This window comes from Podarcis filfolensis (genome assembly GCF_964270895.1).
Source record: "Podarcis filfolensis genome assembly, chromosome: 15".
NCBI lineage: Eukaryota > Metazoa > Chordata > Lepidosauria > Squamata > Lacertidae > Podarcis > Podarcis filfolensis.
This window is the reverse complement of record NC_139618.1, coordinates 37,693,611-37,712,292: the sequence shown is the minus strand read 5'-3', so window position 1 is coordinate 37,712,292 and position 18,682 is coordinate 37,693,611. Positions and strand designations below refer to the sequence as shown.

Sequence of the window (18,682 nt, the reverse complement as noted above, 5' to 3'; positions counted from 1 at the left end):
AACAGGAAGCCAGTGAGCCAGCCAGATAAAAGATATGTTGTCACTCCAGCTATATAGTCGTGTATCCGCTAAATCAGCCTTTCACAACCTGGTGCCCTCTACATATTTCGGTCGACAACTCCCATCATCCCTACCCATCAATCCTGCTAGCTGGGGCTGAGAAGAGCTGTCGTACAAATAATCTACAGTGGTACCTCTGGATGCGAACGGGATCCGTTCCAGAGCCCCATTCGCACCCTGAAGCGAATGCAACCCGCGTCTGCATGTGCGCAGGTCGCGATTTGCCGCTTCTGCGCATGCACATGATTTCATTTTGACGGTCTGCACATGCGTGAGCAGCAAAACCCAGAAGTAACGCACTCCATTACTTCCGGGTCGCCGCAGCGCGCAACCCGAAAATACTCATCCCGAAGCTACTTCAACCTGAGGTATGACTGTATTGTAAAAGGCACCAAGTCGGGAAAAGGATGGGTTTTTTGAAAGACACTGCACTCTAGCTTGGAGTCTAGCATTCCTTGATCTTCTCTCTGAAGACTGGCTGATTTCTTAGAGAAGAGGGAAATGATAAACATGAGATGTAGGGTGGGTAGTTTCTTGAAAAAGGGAAGTTGTTGATTCAGCCAATGCGCTCACCATTTCATGCACATGAAAACTGCGTGCATATTCTTTGCATATTGTACTTGTCATTACATCTGGAAGCTAACCCATATGATATGTTTGCAAAACGGTGTTCATAGAGCCAAACATGTTGCTTGTTCCTTCATCAGAACATTTCATTTATTGGTATGTATGCAATAAGTATGTACCTATGCATGTTTATCCTATCTTCCTCACAGGACGTCCCACAAATTCATTAGTACTCAACAGTGAAAAGCAACCACGGTTATTCAGACTATGGGATATTGGCCAGAAGTTCCTCTTCCTGGTGAACAACATGCTAGTAGCAAGCTCACAACAGTCTGGCTCATCAGGTACTTGCTCAACCTCTTCAGTTTGGACTCCTGGGTGTTCACTTGTGGGGTGCCTCAGGGCTCCGTCCACTTCCCCATGCTTTTCAACATCTATATGAAGCTGCTGGGGAAAATCATCAGGGGGGGCTGGGCTGGGTGCTCACCAATATGCAGATGATACCCAGCTCTACCTCTCATTTAAATTAGAACCAGTGAAGGCGGTGAAGGTCCTGTGTGAGAGCCTGGAGGCAATTGGAGGAAAGATGGTGTTTAATGGATTGAGGCTGAATCCCAACAAGACAATTGTACTGAATCAGAAGTACTGATTCTGGGGGAGAGGGGACTCCTTGGTCCTGTATGGGGTAACTGTGCCCCTAAAGGGCCAGGTATGTAGCCTTGGAGTGATTTTTGGATTCACAGCTGCCCATAGAGGTGCAGGTCAATTCTGTGTCCAGGTTGGCTGTCTACCAGCTCCATCTGGTATGCTGGCTGAGACCCTACCTGCCTGTGCACTATCTCCCCAGAGTGGTATATGTCTGGTTATCTCCCACTTGGACTACTGCAATGCGCTCCACGTAGGGCTACCTTTGAAAGTGACTCGGAAACTACAACTAATCCAGAATGCAGCTGCCAGACTGGTGACGGGGAGCGACCGCTGGGACCATGGAACACCAGTCCTAAAGGATTTACAAGGTTCCCAGAACGTTTCTGAGCACAATTCAAAGTGTTAGTGCTAACCTTCAAAGCCCTAAATGGCCTTGGCCCAGTATACCTGAAGGAGCATCTCCACCCCTATTGCTTAGCCTGGACACTGAGGTCCTTCTCTGAGAGTCTTCCGCTGATTCCCTCACTGTAAGAATTGAAGTTACAGGGAACCAGGCAGAGGGCCTTCTCCGTAGTGGTGCACGCCCTGTGGAACGCCCTCCCACCAGATGTCAAGGAAACAAACAATTACGCTACATTATAAAGACATTTGAAGGCAGTCCTGTATTGGAAAGTTTTTAATGTTTGATGTCTCCCTGTGTTTTTATATTGTGTTGAAAGCTGCCCAGACCCCATCAGCCCAACCAGCATGGCCAATGGCCAATGGCCAGAGATGATGGGAGTTGTAGTCCAGCAACAGCTGGAGGGTCACAGGTTTCCCACCACTGCTGTAAACCTAGATGTTGACCTTCCACCTGTGGCTTCTTAGCCAAAACTCTTTTAGCAATGGAAGATGCTCTTGTGGCACTGACCCTGTTTCTCGCCTGTCCTTCCCCTTCAGACCAGTTAATAGCGGTGGTCCCCAATCTCTCTCTAAATCCAGCGAATCAACCCATCTTTATGGGCCTCAGCGACAATACACGTGCACTGAACTGTGTGTTGGCTGGCAAGGGTCAACCAAAGCTACAGTTAGTGGTGAGTTTCGTTTGCAGTTGAAAATGTTTTTGGATTCTCTAAGGAATTATTAATTTGACCTTTGCTTCACCCCTGTGATTGGGACTGCAGGTTCTTTGCTAAGCACAGGCTGGTATTCTGCACCTAAGTGACTCACATTACCCACCTAGAAGATACTTAGACCCAAGGGTGCTTCCACTCTGCCCATTTTCTCTGGAATTGCCTTCCTTTTAGAACTCACTTTTTACAGAGAATCTAGGCAATGTGATGGTCATAGCAATACATTATCATCATTTTATGTTCTCTCCCATGTTTTCCCACACCTAACTGGTGGCTGTCTTTGAACAATAGAAGCTGATTGGAGCTCTAGCCTGTCCAGTATGCAGAGACAAAGCACAATTCAGGGCTATTGTGCCTTTAGTTAAAAACTTTTTGCCTTTGTGGGTCCTACCTGCTTTGTTGCTTCCTGTTCAGTACCACTGGTTATTAATTGTCCCTTAATTAGCCAGTTTCTAGTATTTAATTATTGGTTGCTGCTACTTTTGAAGCTGTGCTGTTTGCATTAAAGGTGAGAAAATAAAAGGAATAGAAGCCTTCTAGGGTGCAATTCATTGCTAATCCTACAACCATACTGTCAAATTGATGTGATATAAGTTTTGTTTCTAACTGAATCGTCATGTTTTCTTAGGAGAGAGATATAATGGATCTTTATAGAGCAAATGAGGAATTCAAGAGTTTCACTTTCTACAGTAATACTGATGGCAACGATGAGACTTGCTCTTTCGAATCTGCTGCATTTCCTGGTTGGTTCCTAAGCACTCGGGATGAGCCAAACAGGCCTCTTGATTTGGGTCGAGGTGGAGCTCACTGCATCACTTCATTTTATTTTGAAAGGAAGGACTCCGTTAAATAGTCCAGAACCATTGCTTTCAAGGGAAAGAAGAGAGGAAGAATTTGCAGGCTGTATGCTAATATATTCAATGTGTGGCAGAGTGAAAAATGTGAAACATGTTTTAGCCCTTTCTCCCCTGCCTTGTTGTTATTAGATTCAAGGGCTTAATAAAAGCTTCCATTGGCTTCCTCTTTCTTTTCTGGTTACAGTCCTTTTGAAAATATGCACCTCCCTCCCTGATATTTTTCTTTTTAAGGACCTGATGATCTTCCCAATAACATGTTAAACATCTTGTGAAGTCTGGCCGTCAGCTGAGGTGTGGCATGGAATCTTTGGTTAATAATAATGATAATAAAAACATTCAGAATCCTCATGGTTGTGGAGTGAAACGTGTTTTGCATTCAATGTGTTTTTTGCTGAACTGAATGGAGAGCCTGCGGGCAGCATCTCGAGGCAACACAGAGGTACTGCAGGCTCCAGATAGAACTGTCGTTGGGATGGCAGTGATAGGTCTCCTGATGCAAGCGTGCGCAAATTTATCATGCTATGTACTGAGTTGAATAGGATCCAAAATGCAGCAGTCTGATTTGTCCTAGAACAATAGGATTCAGAATGCAGCAGTCTGATTGGTCTGCAGGAGCCACCCAATCCAACTCCAGGTGGAAGTGAATCCGCAACCTAATTGGCCTACAGGAGAATCCCAGAATTAGCCAATCACGTGGAGCCCATTGTGTAAATAATGTATATAAAGCAGACATTTCAGGGGAACTTCCATTCCTCACTACTATGAGCTGAATAAAGAGCATGAAATCCACACTCGACTCCGAGTATATTTCATATCACCAGCAACAAATTACCCTTTTCCTGCTTGCAGAGGAGAGAAGCAGCTTAGTCATGCTGGCCACATGACCCAGAAGCAGTATGCCGGATCCCTCGGCCAATAAAGTGAGATGAGCACCCCAAACCCAGAGTCGGTCACGACTTGACCTAATGGTCAGGGGTCCCTTTACCTTTACCTTAAGTCTCAACAGGACCTGCTTCTGAGTCCTCATGTACAGGATCACACTACCAGTTCCCATTTTAGTCAAGAGGGCAAGGTTGAAATCATCCGCAGGCAGGGCTCAAGAATAGCAGAGCTACCTGCTGATGCAGTGGTTGCCAACCTTTTTACACCTGTGAGCACATATGCATTTCTCAGTGAGTTCTGTGGATGCCATCCCATCTGGTAACTTCTCTCCCTCCGAGAGATGGAAAGGGAGAAAGTGTGGTCACACAGATTTAGCTTTTCCGTGGGCTCTCAGTAACAGCGAGAAGCTGTAGAATTAATCTGAGACCCGAGGAGCAGATAGAGATGAAACAGGAAGTGGGAAAGAGTGTCACTCTTCCCACTTCCCCCTTCAGCCCTGTTGGCATTTCAAGGGATAAAAAATCAACCCTCCTCACCACCCCATGGCCAAGAGGGCAATGAGTGAAGCGGGAGGCTCAGAGGCTTTGTGGGTGTCAAGGGAAAACCTCTAAGGAGCCATGGCGTCTGTGGGGGCTGTGTTGGTGACCCCTCTGCTAATGAGTCAGGAAATGGTGTGTAACAGCACAACAGTGGGAGAAGCCCCTGCTTACAATTTCTGGTGCATTATTTTTTTAAAAAAGCTCCCTCCGCAATCAGCAAAAAATGATCAATGAGTCAGAGATCTCAGAGGTGGACATTGCTACTTGGATGAGCCATGATCAATGCTGTTTGCTTCCACAAAGCCTCGTTTCAGATATTGATACCTGAGACTTGGATCATTCTAATATTGTTTCCCTTACAGGATACCTCCTTAATGTCTTTTGATTGGTATTGTTCAATGCAGTATCTTTAAAAAACATTAATTTGCTACTTTAAAAAAATTTGGTTGAAATAAAGTCTAGAATAACCATAGATTTGCCCATCAATCCATCTTGCTGATGTAGAAAAATAGCTAAGAAGCTGAAAGCCAAGACCAAATAAATCAAATGAAGACAAAATAAGAGAGAGATATATAAAGCCTTTCCTCAATTTATCTTTCGTCTGCTCTCCTTTTAATTCGCTTCTCCCATTATTCCCCTCCTCCGAATCCCCTTTCTGTCAAATAAAGCATTTTTCTTTCCTCCCTGCACTGCCCATTACCCTATTTCCTCACTTTACCCTATCTCTATTTTTATAATTGTATCCAAGTATTATTTTGTAATTGTAATCAAGTGTTTTTTTTATAATTATAACCAGGTAATTTTAAATTGTATTTAGTCCCCGCCCCTTGTAATTGTGTCTTTACTACTTGTAAATGTGAATTCTTACTGTGACCCTTTTGCAATTGTTCCATTTGGCATATGTGCAAATGAAATTGACCCCTTTGTATCTTTGTGCCTTATCGGTGTTTGTTCAACTTCTCAATGATTTTAACTACTTTCAGGAAAATAAGAACTGGAATCCATGTATTCAAATTGCATCACTTTATTGTAACCATGAAAGTGCTGTATAAATGTTAGTTTTAGCCTCAACCCAATCACTTCCACTCAGTTCCCCTTCCTTCTTTCGTAAAGTGCCAGAGGACCAGATCCATTTCCTTTGACCCTGCAGGGAGACGAATTCAGCTGTTAGATAAAACGCTTATCCCTATTGTTCTTCTAGAAAAACCAGATTATCATATGTGTTATGTACTGAGTTGAATAGGATCCAAAAGGCAGCAGTCTGATTGGTCCTAGAACAATACGATTCAGAATGCAGCAGTCTGATTGGTCCACAGGAGCCATCCAATCCAGCTCCAAGTGGAAGTGAATCTGCAACCTGATTGGCCTACAGGTGAATCCCAGAATTAGTCAATCACGTGGGGCCCATTGTGTCAATAATGTATATAAAGCAGACATTCTGGGGGAACTTCCATTCCTCCTCACCACTATGAGCTGAATAAAGAGCATGAAATCCACACTCGACTCCAAGTATATTCAATATCATTTGCCACCTCTGGATCTCTCGGTATTACCTTACTCATGTAGATAGGATTTGCACCCTACCTTGTATCTTGCACCCGAACCTCCCTTTAGCACCCTGCACCCATGTACCCTGCACCCTTACCTTGTAAATTGACAAACCTGTGATGAATAAAACCACCCACAAATGTGACTGTATAAAATTCTGAACTTACTTTTGTGCGGGGTTCCTCATACCTTTTGTCACCTTTGCACAGGGAACCCAGTTGAAATCGAATAAAGGACCTTTGCTTTTAAAAAGCTGCTTGCTTCTTTCTCTCCTTGGTTGGAAGTCACCCGTCTTCTCCGACTGTAGCGGACCCCTTTGAGGCGCCAAACCAAAATTCTAAGTGTTTTACATCATTGCCCTGAAAATCAGGGAGGAATCTGGCAGAGCCAGATCCAGTAAGCATCTGTACTGACCGACGCAATTTCTGCAGTGAAAATCCATAACGAATTTATTCCTCATTCCCTTTTGTGATATTAAGAGACAGAGGAGCGCCACTCCCTCCCATTTGTCTTCTTAAAGAAAAAGAAATACCTACAATTCATAAGCTAAAAGGAACTTCAGTGGGCACTGCCCTATTTTTCAACACTAGCATTATAATCAAAATGAGTGGCTTGTAATTAATCATTCTTTACATGTCATGTGAGACTTGGGCTGGCATTCCCAGGAAGGACTTTGGGACAGCGAGCTTTAATTTCAGTTTTAAGTGTGCAAGATGCACTTATGCAAACGTGAGAGGCATAATGCTCCAATTGCTGCCCTCTGTCAAATGGGGATCAAAATCCTTTGTTGCCAGGCTGCTAGCAATGGATGTTGAGGGTCAAAGCAGTAAAAAAGGATAAAGAAGCAGGTGGTGACAGGTGAGACTTTGGGCCTGTCTAGATTGGTATTTTCTTGCAGGTCTATTCTGCAACATGTTACTGACGCAATTATAATAGAACATCAGTGGTGGATTTATACTGGTACATCTGCATATCATTCCACTTCATTCGTTGTTCTGTGATGCTTCCCAAATGTTACTGCATTATTGTCATCTTGAAGGTGTGTGTGTGATATATGTTAAAAAGTTGCAGACTTTCAGCATGACGTTATGGGCTGCACTGATTGGAAACAGAACAGGCTGGCTGCCCTGAAAGGTGCCTGAGAACTTTTTGAATCTGAAAGTCAAAATCCAACTAGGCGTTCCCCAAAAGTCACTGCTGCTGTTGTTTTCCTCCTCCTCCTCCTCCTCCTCCCCTCTCTGCTCTTCCGTCAGAAAAGGTTCCCCAAAAGGCATACAAATACCAGTGAGAAGAGGGTTCCTGTCCTCTGGCTCACAATCTAAGAGACACGGCACAAAAGGAAAAACGTACTGAGAGAGAGGAGGAAAAAGGGAACTTGCTGATCTTTCAACATGGCCAACGGAGAGGCCCAAAAGCCCCACCTTTCAGTGGGGAAATCTGTCAATGTTGGCTTCTTTTGGTTTCTCATTTTCCAATTTTAAAGGTTGTATCCAGCTACGTTCTGCTTAGAGTAGACCCACTGAAATCAATGAAATGAAGTCAATCATGCCCATTCATTTCCATGGCCCTGAGCAGAACTAGCATTAGATACAACCCAAAGTTCAGTTCTTCACATTTCAGTTTGCATTTTCTTTAAAAAAAAAGGTCATCAGCAGCATTTCAATGTGAATTTCTTCTAGTATGCAAATCTTTGTATGCACTCTTGCTTAACAGGCACATTTTTGCAAAGCAATCCCCACTAATACAGCGTTGTTTTCAACAAATATTTCACGCACACTTTAATTTATACATTTCTGGGCACATTACTTGCCTGGAGAACTGCGTTGCAGAATTTAGAGAAGTGCAGATTTCAAAGGAAAGCTTGTGCTGCTTTAAGTTCCTCTTTACAGTGTTCCAGGGCCCCCAGCTTCTAGAAAGAGCAGCTCTACAATCAGGCTCAGCCACGTATTTGACCCCAAAATAACCCTTCAGCACCTGGTCACACCCACCAGTGTCACCGGGTTAACTATAAAGCGCTGTGCAATTCCTTGCGGAGAGCACAGGGAGGGAATCTGCAGCTCAAGGTACCGGACTTCCCAAATCAGCACAGGTACTGTCCACTCTAAACTTTCTTTTCTTGGACTTGATCAGCATTTCCCGCAGGGGCTAAGCCACAGTCTGTGGGGCGCTGGAACCATCCAGTGGGTGGTGGTAGTAGCCTCAGGTGCAATTGGGGGGGGGGCGTTGAATAAAAATAAGGGAGCAGTGGAAGCATAAAGAAAGGAGAGAAGAGAAGAAAAATTTGAGAAACTGTTTGTAAATGTGGGAAGGCAACAACGCCTCCCTTGGATCCAGTGGTTGTGCTGGAGGCGAGAGTTTTTCCTGGGCTTGGGGGAACTCGTATCAGCTTCACCCAGGCTTAGGAAGTGGATTGCAGCTGGCCTGCCTATTTGGTCAATGGCAGTGCCGACCCCACCCCTGGGGTTGAATACAACCCCACGGCGCCATTTTGGCTGGGAAGGCTCTTCTCTGCTTCCAGTAAGGCACCTGTAAGGCACATATTTCTGTGTACAGACCTTCCCTTAGCCCATTTCTAAATACCATATTTTTCGCTCTATAAGACACACCTTTTCCCTCCTAAAAAGTAAGGGGAAATGTGTGTGCGTCTTATGGAGCGAATGCAGGCTGCGCAGCTATCCCAGAAGCCAGAACAGCAAGAGGGATTGCTGCTTTCACTGCACAGCGATCCCTCTTGCTGTTCTGGCTTCTGAGATTCAGAATATATTTTTTTCTTATTTTCCTCCTCCCAAAACTAGGTGCGTCTTGTGGTCTGGTGCGTCTTATAGAGCGAAAAATATGGTACTTAAATTTCCTGTCATTATGGGCATTGGGAGCCAAAGCTAAATATATTTCTCTGAAATTTTAAGAATGAGAATAGCACAGATTTCCATTTGTGATGGGAAATGGGAAACAGCAGTCAGATGTTGCTGGACTACAATTCCCATCATCAGTAACCATTCCTCATTCTGGTTGGGACTGCTGGGAGTTGGAGTTCAACAGTGTCTGGAGGACCACAGGTCCTTCCCACTTGATTTATAGCTTGTCATTAAAAAAAAAAAGTTTTGGTTTATTATGATTATACCCCTGTCAGCTACCTTGTGCATTTCCGTAATAAATTTCTTCCTTGGCCTGGCAAACCTGCTATTAGCTCTATTCAATTGGACATTGAAAGCAATAGTTAAAGCACAGCCTTTCCCCAAATAATCCTGGGAACTATAGTTTGTTTTTTTAATTTGTTTTTTAATAAAAAATTAATAATCCCGCTTTATCACTACCCGAAGGAGTCTCGAAGCGGCTAACATTCTCCTTTCCCTTCCTCCCCCACAACAAACACTCTGTGAGTTGAGTGGGGCTGAGAGACTTCAGAGAAGTGTGACTGGTCCAAGGTCACCCAGCAGCTGCATGTGGAGGAGCGGAGACGCCAACCCGGTTCACCAGATTACGAGTCTACTGCTCTAAACCACTACACCACACTGGGTCTCTCTCTCTCTCTCTCTTTTAATAATAATAATAATAATAATAATAATAATAATAATAATAAAGGAACTATAGTTTGTTAAGGGTGTTGGGAGTTGTAGCTCTGTGAGGGGTAAACTACTGTTCTCAGGATTCCTTTGGGAAAGCCAAGCCATTACTGTTACAATGGTATAAATGTGTTTTAAATATAACGTAGGGCTGTGACCCCACTGTTTAAAAATCCAGCCACACATGGGTTCCTCTTTCCATGCCTGCCTGTATGATAGGGCAGGAAGAGACTTCGGCCTGGGGGTCCTCTGTAGAGCTGCTGCCACCCAATGTAGACAAATCTGAGCTAGATGGGACAATAGTCCGATTCAGGAAAAGGCAGCTTGCAATGAGGCCATTCACTCTATACTTTTTCCAGTAATAATCCATTACTCTTGCTTCCCGAAGGTGAGACTGTAGCATAGGCCATAAGACTGGGATGGGGTGCCTGCGATCTGCCAAATATTGTAGACTACAACCTCCATCATCCCAGACTAATTAGCCATGCTGGCTGGGGCTGATGGGAGTTGTAGTCCAACAACATCCCTGGCAGATCAATGGACCTGCTCCACAGCCACCTTTCTTTGGAAAGATTTGGATGCTGTCAGGTCTCTGCTCATCAGGAATCATAGCCTATGATATCAATCTCTTTTAGTAGCTCCCTCTCAGGATTTTTGCTGTGCCTGCAGAAAAAGCATCCAAGAGCCTGAAGTTCAAGCAATTCTATAAAAGCACTGGAGAAAGTGGGAGACGCTGTAGAGATGGAACCCCAGAAGTATGAGCCCCATAAGGTGGGACCCCAGAAATGTGAGCCGTACGAGGTGGAAGCCAAGAGGAAGAAAACTTGGGATCAGGAAATGGCAGATTTATTCACTGCATTTGGGCCAATATCAGGTGAAAAGCAACTTCTTACTTTTCTGTTTGTTACCCTAGAAAAGGACCCGAACTGCATATATCCCTATTTAGCCAATGTAAAAATTTCTTCTTCTTGTTTGAAATTTCATAATCAATATTTAAAACATATAACCATTAATGAGCACTTAAAATTTAATATTTATATTTAAACAAATCCCTGAGTGGTTTACAACACAGGTTAAAATATCTTGAAGAAATAGCACCTACAGAAAATTCTGGATAATTTCTATGGTCTGTAAAACACAACTAACAACTAAACAGAGCACCCTCTTTGGTATCATAATAAATGCTCCTTATGTGTATATGTAATATTAAATATATATACCAAAGTATCACATAGTTGTAAAGAAATGAATATGACCTAATTTATGTTCTGATTTCTACGGATTCTAGAATGTTCATTTCAATCAACTACATTTAAAGGGGCTTTATTTTTATCACCCACACAATAGGTATACTAACCAAGTGAGGACAAGTCCCCCTCTGGCAACTGTGACGTTAACATATGAGAGTGCTGGAGGTTAAATAGTTAAACAGGTTACCCAATCAGGACCCAGGGGGTGGAGTTAGAGGCACTATAAAACCAACTCTGGGAGGGGTGGAGGCGAGAGTTCGTTGGGAGTTGGGTGGTTGGTTGGAGTGGGAGTGAATTGGGATAGAGTCTGTGGGTAGGTTGAGTTAGTGTAGCGAAATAAGCTGAGTCAGGAACAGTTAGGGGCTGGGAAGACAAGTAAATATCTGAGAGGTGGTTTAGTGAGTGAGAGCAGGTAGCGGAAGTTATAGGTCTGGATAGGCACCCCATGATTGTAATTGACCGATACTGTTTATGAAACCACATGCTTGTTAAACTGCAATAAATAAACAGAAGTTTATGTTCCAATTTAACCCTGACTGGATTCAGTATTGTCCCAGGTAGGGCCTGGGTGGTGGCAGCGAGAAGTAAAGTGGTAGCACAGGGATCAATAGACGGTGAAACGTCTGGGGACCCTGTGTGATCACCACAGCAACTTCCAACCAAAACAATTAGGGACATTTCTTCCTTGCCATAAGATACCAACCAGTCTTCAGAGATAATGTCAAAAGACTCCTGGAGACAGGCTAGAGTGTGATGCCTTGAAGACAAGGGTGGAGAAATTGCATCCCTCCAGATGTTGTTAGGTTCTTGACACACGTCAGCGCCAGCCAGCATGGCCAAGGATCAGGGCTTAAGGAAGCTGTAACCTGGCAGCGTTGGAGTTTACTGCATAAATTGTAGAATTGTAGAGTTGGGAGGAAGGGACCGTGTGGGTCACACAGGTTCAATATCCCTGCTTTAAGAGACCCACATTATCTTACTGGGAAAAGAGGCTCTACAGTGGTACCTCGGGTTACATACGCTTCAGGTTACAGACTCCGCTAACCCAGAAATAGTGCTTCAGGTTAAGAACTTTGCTTCAGGATGAGAACAGAAATCGTGCAGCGGCGGTGCAGCAGCAGCGGGAGGCCCCATTAGCTAAAGTGGTGCTTCAGGTTAAGAACAGTTTCAGGTTAAGAACGGACCTCTGGAAAGAATTAAGTACTTAACCCGAGGTACCACTGTATTTAGGGTCTGCAGTACTGAATAGTTGGGAGCACTGACATTTCTTATACTTCCAGAATTGTCTCTACATGCCTTTGATTTTGTCCTCTGACTTGTTACCTTCCTCTGCTTCCATGTGGCGCCACCTTCTCCCCACCCTAGGCACAATCATCAGCCGAGGCAACTACAGTACTGGGCGATAGTTTATCCTTCTTTGTTCCAATGGGATTGACCTGGCTGAATACCAAGTGCTCTTGTTGAACTATTTTAACTGATTTGCTGTTTAACTGATTTCTCCAGGAAAGAAAAAACTCAACAGGCGATCATATAATTCCATCTGCTGATACAGTTGCTGCTTTCCAGTCTGTCAAAGTCTCCGGTTTCTTTAGATATCCATTGTATCCTCATAGGATATGGTCATCACTTTGGCTGTATATGTGTTAACAGGTTAAAATACAGCCAGGTCATTCTTTTTCTTCCATTTGGCTTGAAGCTGGTTTGGAGAAAAACGTATCAAGAAACTACAGGGTTATATTATCTGGAGGATATCTGCAATTGTGCAGGCACAACTTTGGTGGCACAACGATTTTGGAGAAATGTAATATTAAGGCTGAGATCCAGCGCAGGTGGTTTCTTGAAAGGCTTTAAAATAAGCAAGTACAGTGGTACCTTGGGTTACATACGCTTCATGTTACATACGCTTCAGGTTACAGACTCTGCTAACCCAGAAATAGTGCTTCAGGTTAAGAACTTTGCTTCAGGATGAGAACAGAAATCATGCTCCCGTGGCGCGGCAGCAGCAGGAGGCCTCATTAGCTAAAGTGGTGCCTCAGGTTAAGAACACTTTCAGGTTAAGTACAGACCTCCGGAACTAATTAAGTACTTAACCCGAGGTACCACTGTAGATATAAAAAGGGAATCTTGACACACCAACCAAAGCATTCATCTTCTCATGCTATATATTAGAGAGACGGGAACCTTAGGTTCAGGGGTCAAATATGGCCAAGCAGCCCTCTCGATATGGTCCATGGAACACTCCCCAGGCCACACCCTCTCTTCCCATGCCACACCCTCCACTGGCCTCAAATCCCACCTTCTTGGGGTATCTCCCTGGTCTGGAATGTGTCCTTGAACTCTGATTATAGCTCTTGGCTGCCTGGATGAAGAGAAGCATGTGTATAAAGTAGCCTAGTTTACATAGGTTAAATTAGCAATCATTTCTCTTTCCACTTCTGCTTCTGGTCCCAGTAATCACCGGTATGTGGCCTCAACCTGTGAAATATCTCATGCACATTATTTCCAGGTGTAGCACAAAAATTAAAAATGTGGCAACTGACAGAAGGTGCAAGATGGTGTTCAGAGCCAACCAAGTTGGTTATTTCCTCCTCCAGATATCTATTGGCTTATATGTTTTTGTGTAATATGTATCTGTCTATGTATATTTTCCCCCAGGGCCTTTGCATCCCTCAAGTACAGTGAGTGTGCAAACGGAGAGGCAGCCCTGGTTGTGCAGATTTTGGGATATCAACCAGAATTACTTCTTCCTACAGAACAACATACTAATAGCAGCCCCACAAAATTCCAACACATCAGGTAGCTGCTGAAGCTCTTCTCGTCTGTATGCATTTCTCAATCATTTGTAAATTTGGGATTTGGGTAATGGAGGTGTTGGGTTTGCCACTCTTTTTATAGGGTGCATGAGTATTGCCATTGCTGATAAATGGACCATGCTCTGATCTACCTTCTTTCATTTCTACCCCACTCTGATTCCTCCCCATATATGAAGATTCCTATTTGTCTATATTGACCCTATCAGCACCAGTAAATCTTACAGTTAAGCAAAATGGTGTAGTGGCTAGAATGTTAGGTTAGGACCTTGGAGACCAAAGTTAAAATCACCACTGAGCCATGAAGCTCACTGGTTAACCATGGGACAGTCACTATCTCTCAGTCTAACCTGCCTCACAGGGTTATTGCAGGGATGAAATGAGGAGGGTGAGGACCATGTACACCACCTTGAACTCTATGAAAGATGGGATATGAATTTTTGTAACAACAAGAACAACCGCCACCACCACCACCTTCCAATTAGTATCTTCTCATCCAAAACTCTAGCACCACTGAAAGATGATTTTCACTCTCTCTTGTACCATTTAACCTGTTTCTCTGTTGTTCTCCAGATGAGTTAATGGTTGTACTCCCAAACCACTCTCTAGATCGAAAAAAGCGACCCATATTTATTGGGCTCAGTGATAAGAGCCACACCCTGTTCTGTGTGAAGTCTGGGGATGGTCAACCTCAGCTAAAGTTAGAGGTGAGTTTCAGGTGTAGTTGTAGTTCAGTTTCAGTTGTTGAATTCACTCTGTCCTGAGAGAGCTCAGTTGATAGAGCATGAAACTCTTAATTTCAGGGTTGTGGGTTTGAGCCCCACATTGGGCAAAAGATTCCTGCATTGCAGCGGGTTGGATTGGATGACCCTCATGGTCCCTTCCAACTCTACAATCCTATGAATTGTAATCCTAAAAGATTATCCTGTCATGAAGATAGTGACTCTATTCCAATGCATGTCAAGAGCACCATTCTAGAGTCTATGACACTCCTCGACCTCTGTTGAGAACCCTAGCCTGAATAGACAAATATCCTTGGTTTTATCTCCAATCTATGTTTACAGTTTACCTCCCCATTTTTCAATAGTTCAACTGGTCTGAACAGTCTAGTTCTTATCTAATGGAAGTTCAAAGCATTAGGAAGATGAAACTATCTTCTAAGTAATATCTGGTTGGATATTACCTGAACCACTTATATCAGAGATAGGTTGTGTGGTTTTTTTTGCAATTCATCCCATCTACACTCTCTGCATGGTTATTAACCTACCCTGCTGGATATAAGAGCATCCCACATGGTTTTGTTAAAGTCTGTGACTGAGCTTTGGAAAAACAAAACTCTATCTTTTTAAGAGTACTTATAGAGTTGGGATTAAAGGTGCAGTCCTTGTCAGTAGATCTTTGAACCCCTCTCTCAATAGTCAGGCAGCCCTTATACAAAGGGAATCCCCCATGTCACATATCTGTTTGTCCTCTATGATTAGGATTATGTACATTCTGTGCTAAACAGAGTCCTCTTACTCTGTACCAAGATGACTCATAGTCTTTGCTTACAGAGGAGGAATACTGAGACCCAGGGATACTTCTCCACACTTTGTTTGGAATGACTATTTTTTGTTTGCCCCCTTTTTACAGAGAATGCTTACATGGATGCACATTACAGTGTTTTATATATAGTGGTACCTCTGCTTGTGAACAGGATCCGTTCCGGAGTCCCATTCGCAACCTGAGCAGAACACAACCCGCATCTGCGAGGGTCGTGATTTGTTGCTTCTGCGTATGCGCATGACGTCATTTTGAGCGTCTGCGCAGGCGCGAGTGGCGAAACCCAGAAGTAACCCTTTTTGGTACTTCCGGGTCGCTGCGGGATGCAACCTGAAAACATTTAACCCGAAGCATCTTTAACCCGAGGTATGATAGTACAACAGTAGATTACACTGCATTCTATATATCCTTCCTATTTCTACCCCAGACATGATTGGTGGCAGTCTTTTTTGTGACAGAATGTGATTGTTGCGCTAGCCTATCCAGTGTGGAGAGGCAAAGCATAATTCAGGATTTTAGGGGCTATTGTGCCTTTAATTAAAAGGTTCCTATGCTTGTTGTTTCTGCCTGCTTCATTATTTCCTGTCAACACTGTTAGGTAATTAGTTCCAAATTGTCCTTTAATTAGTTTGCTTCTATTTCCAGTGGAATAGAATAAACTTTAATTACTGCTTTCTGATATTTCCCCATTTTTTAAAAAAATAATGTAGTAGTATAGAACACAGAAACCCCCCCCCCCGATAATAGAAACTGTTGGCATGGAACACAAGCTTTGAAATGGACTATTTGTTGTTAATCCAGAAACCATGCTGTCCTATTAATACCATGTAACTTTTCTGTCTGAATTTTCATGTTTTCTTAGGAGAGAAAAATTCGTCAGCTTTATGAAAAAAATGAGGAATTCAAGAGCTTCACCTTCTACAGCAAAACTGATGGCAGCGAAGAGACATGCTCTTTTCAGTCTGCAGAGTTCCCAGACTGGTTCATAAGCACTTCACCTGAGCCAAACCAACCTGTTGGTTTGAGTAAGCGAGATGGGTCTGCAAATACTCTGTTTTATTTTGAAATAAAATAATTCATCAGCATAGATTGGAACTATTGTTTTTAAGGGGAACTGAAAGCTGGAATCTGATATATTTGGGGTGTAGCAAAATGAAGTCCATTGCAGCACTATGTGGACAGTTTAGGAAAGCAATTAATAACCCCCCATCCATTGCTGATGCTGTCAACTTTACAGCCCGATCAGCTGCATTTTATGAAAAGCAACAACCAACACATCAGGAGCAGTCAGAAGTTTCATGAACTAGTAAGCAAGGTGTTGTGTAGAGATGTGCTGAGAAATGTGTCAGATGAAGGGTTTCTTTAGAAGATGTTCGTGCTTTTTTAGTAGCCCACAGAAAATTGTCTCAAGTTGAGTACACGGTGGCATCTTACAATGAGGGAAAAATTGTATAAGAGGGAAAATATGGGATCTGTCAGTTACCAAATGGATATATGAGTACAAAAAGGTAGCTAGATATTGGAAGATAGTAGTGGGAATAAGCAGTGAAATATTTCTGTGGAAAATAGAGCTAGACCCAGTGGTGTGTCTTTAATGATTTTTGTGCCCGTAGAGAAACAAATCCCAATCTTACACATTGTTATAGTGGCATGAATAGCATTTGCAAAATCACGGAAAAGACCCACATTACAAAAGATATATGATCGAATGGAAATCATTAAATGGTCAGCTTTGAAAAGACAGACGAAGAATTATAGAAACAATCTTCTCAGCTTTGTTGTTGTTTAGTCGTTTAGTCATGTCTGACTCTTCGTGACCCCATGGACCAGAGCACGCCAGGCACTCCTGTCTTCCACTGCCTCCTGCAGCTTGCATGGCATGTCCCCTCCCCCCATGTGAAATGAAGACACCGGACACATTATTTAAGGTTAATGGGCGTAAAAGGCCACAACTTTATTGATTACAGGAATTGGAAGGTATTGGCCTTAGGCATTGGCTCCTATCGACTACCCGGCATGGAGACCGGGAAGGGTTATCCATCAGGCGTGGGAGTCCTGTTGAAGTACGCCAACTAGGATCCCACGGGTGTCACCGCTCGGGGGCGTGCCGTAGGCCCTCACCTCCCTAGGTTTCGGACACGGCAACGCCCCCCGGAGTCCTTTACCGGACTACCCTTTTTCATTGTGGGAAGGTGATGGCGCTTCCTTCCCCCATTCATTTGCATAACAATTACCCCTGCCAATGCCTAACCGCCAATCGAGCAAGGCTTGAAAGAAAAGCGCGACCCAGCCCGTTGAGCACCATGCTAGTGATTTCAGCTCTTTTATTTTAAGTGCCCGGCAGCAGCTTACCAAAGCACAGCAGCAGTGCACGGACACGCAGACGAGCCCGGAAGAGACGGGCACGCACGGAGTTCGGGGGGCTGTGCTGGTCGTGGAGTCAGAAGAGCGCTACAGCGAAGATAACCGTTCAAGGAAACAGTAAACGAAGGATTAAAATCGGATGAAAGGCGGTTCCGTGCGATGAACCGAGATCCAAAACTGGGCAGCTGGAACAGGGCAAAGAGGGCGTTCCCCGGGCGCGCCGGCCTTAAATGGGCTAGGCCACGCCTCCCCAGCCCGCCGATTGGTGGGCCGGGTCGTAGGCAAGCCCGGGGATTCCCTTGTTCTCGCAGGGGCTAAGAGCCAGCCCCCGCGTGTGTGGGAGGGGGTGGGCCCGCAACCCCACCTCCTCTCTAGCTCGGAAGTGGCTTTGGTCAAACTCAAGTTGGTAGCTTCGAGAACACTGTCCAACCATCTCGTCCTCTGTCGTCCCCTTCTCCTTGTGCCCTCCATCTTTCCCAACATCAGGGTCTTTTCCAGGGAGTCTTCTCTTCTCATGAGGTGGCCAAAGTATTGGAGCCTCAGCTTCAGGATCTGTCCTTCCAGTGAGCACTCAGGGCTGATTTCCTTCAGAATGGATAGGTTTGATCTTCTTGCAGTCCAGGGGACTCTAAAGAGTCTCCTCAGCTAGGACACAGTTATTCAATATATAGGGGGGGGAGAACTCATTATTAAGGGGAAAGAGAGACATTTTATGTTTGTTATATCACTTCCCTCACTGTCCCAAAAGGGATCTGAGTGGGAGGACTTTTGCAGAAGGAGAGGCAATAAGTTGCCACCTCTGATGTCACTGGCATTTGTCATCAGGGAGGAGGAGTGGACAAAGGCTATAAAAAGTCTTATTACCCCTCTCTTCCTCCTCCTTCCCTGAAGACAAGACACAGCAGCACCCAACCTGCTTGCCCTGTATGCAGTGAGAGAT

At 44.1% G+C, this 18,682-nt stretch overlaps 1 protein-coding gene across 4 annotated transcripts; it reads left to right on the top strand.

The window, feature by feature from the left end:
* Positions 1-8,154: 8,154 nt before the first annotated feature.
* Positions 8,155-17,224, top strand: LOC310749955 (interleukin-1 family member 10-like). Of its 4 annotated transcripts, none has more exons than XM_083587279.1 (5): positions 8,155-8,302; positions 10,446-10,650; positions 13,682-13,822; positions 14,410-14,543; positions 16,241-17,224. In XM_083587279.1, the coding sequence occupies exons 2-5, from the start codon at positions 10,518-10,520 to the stop codon at positions 16,451-16,453; spliced, it is 621 nt and encodes a 206-aa protein (XP_083443405.1). In that variant the 5' UTR covers positions 8,155-8,302; positions 10,446-10,517; the 3' UTR covers positions 16,454-17,224. The 4 variants fall into 4 exon arrangements, with proteins under 4 accessions (XP_083443405.1, XP_083443406.1, XP_083443407.1 ...); XM_083587280.1 differs by having other exon boundaries at positions 10,415-10,650; XM_083587281.1 differs by having other exon boundaries at positions 10,412-10,650.
* Positions 17,225-18,682: the final 1,458 nt, after the last annotated feature.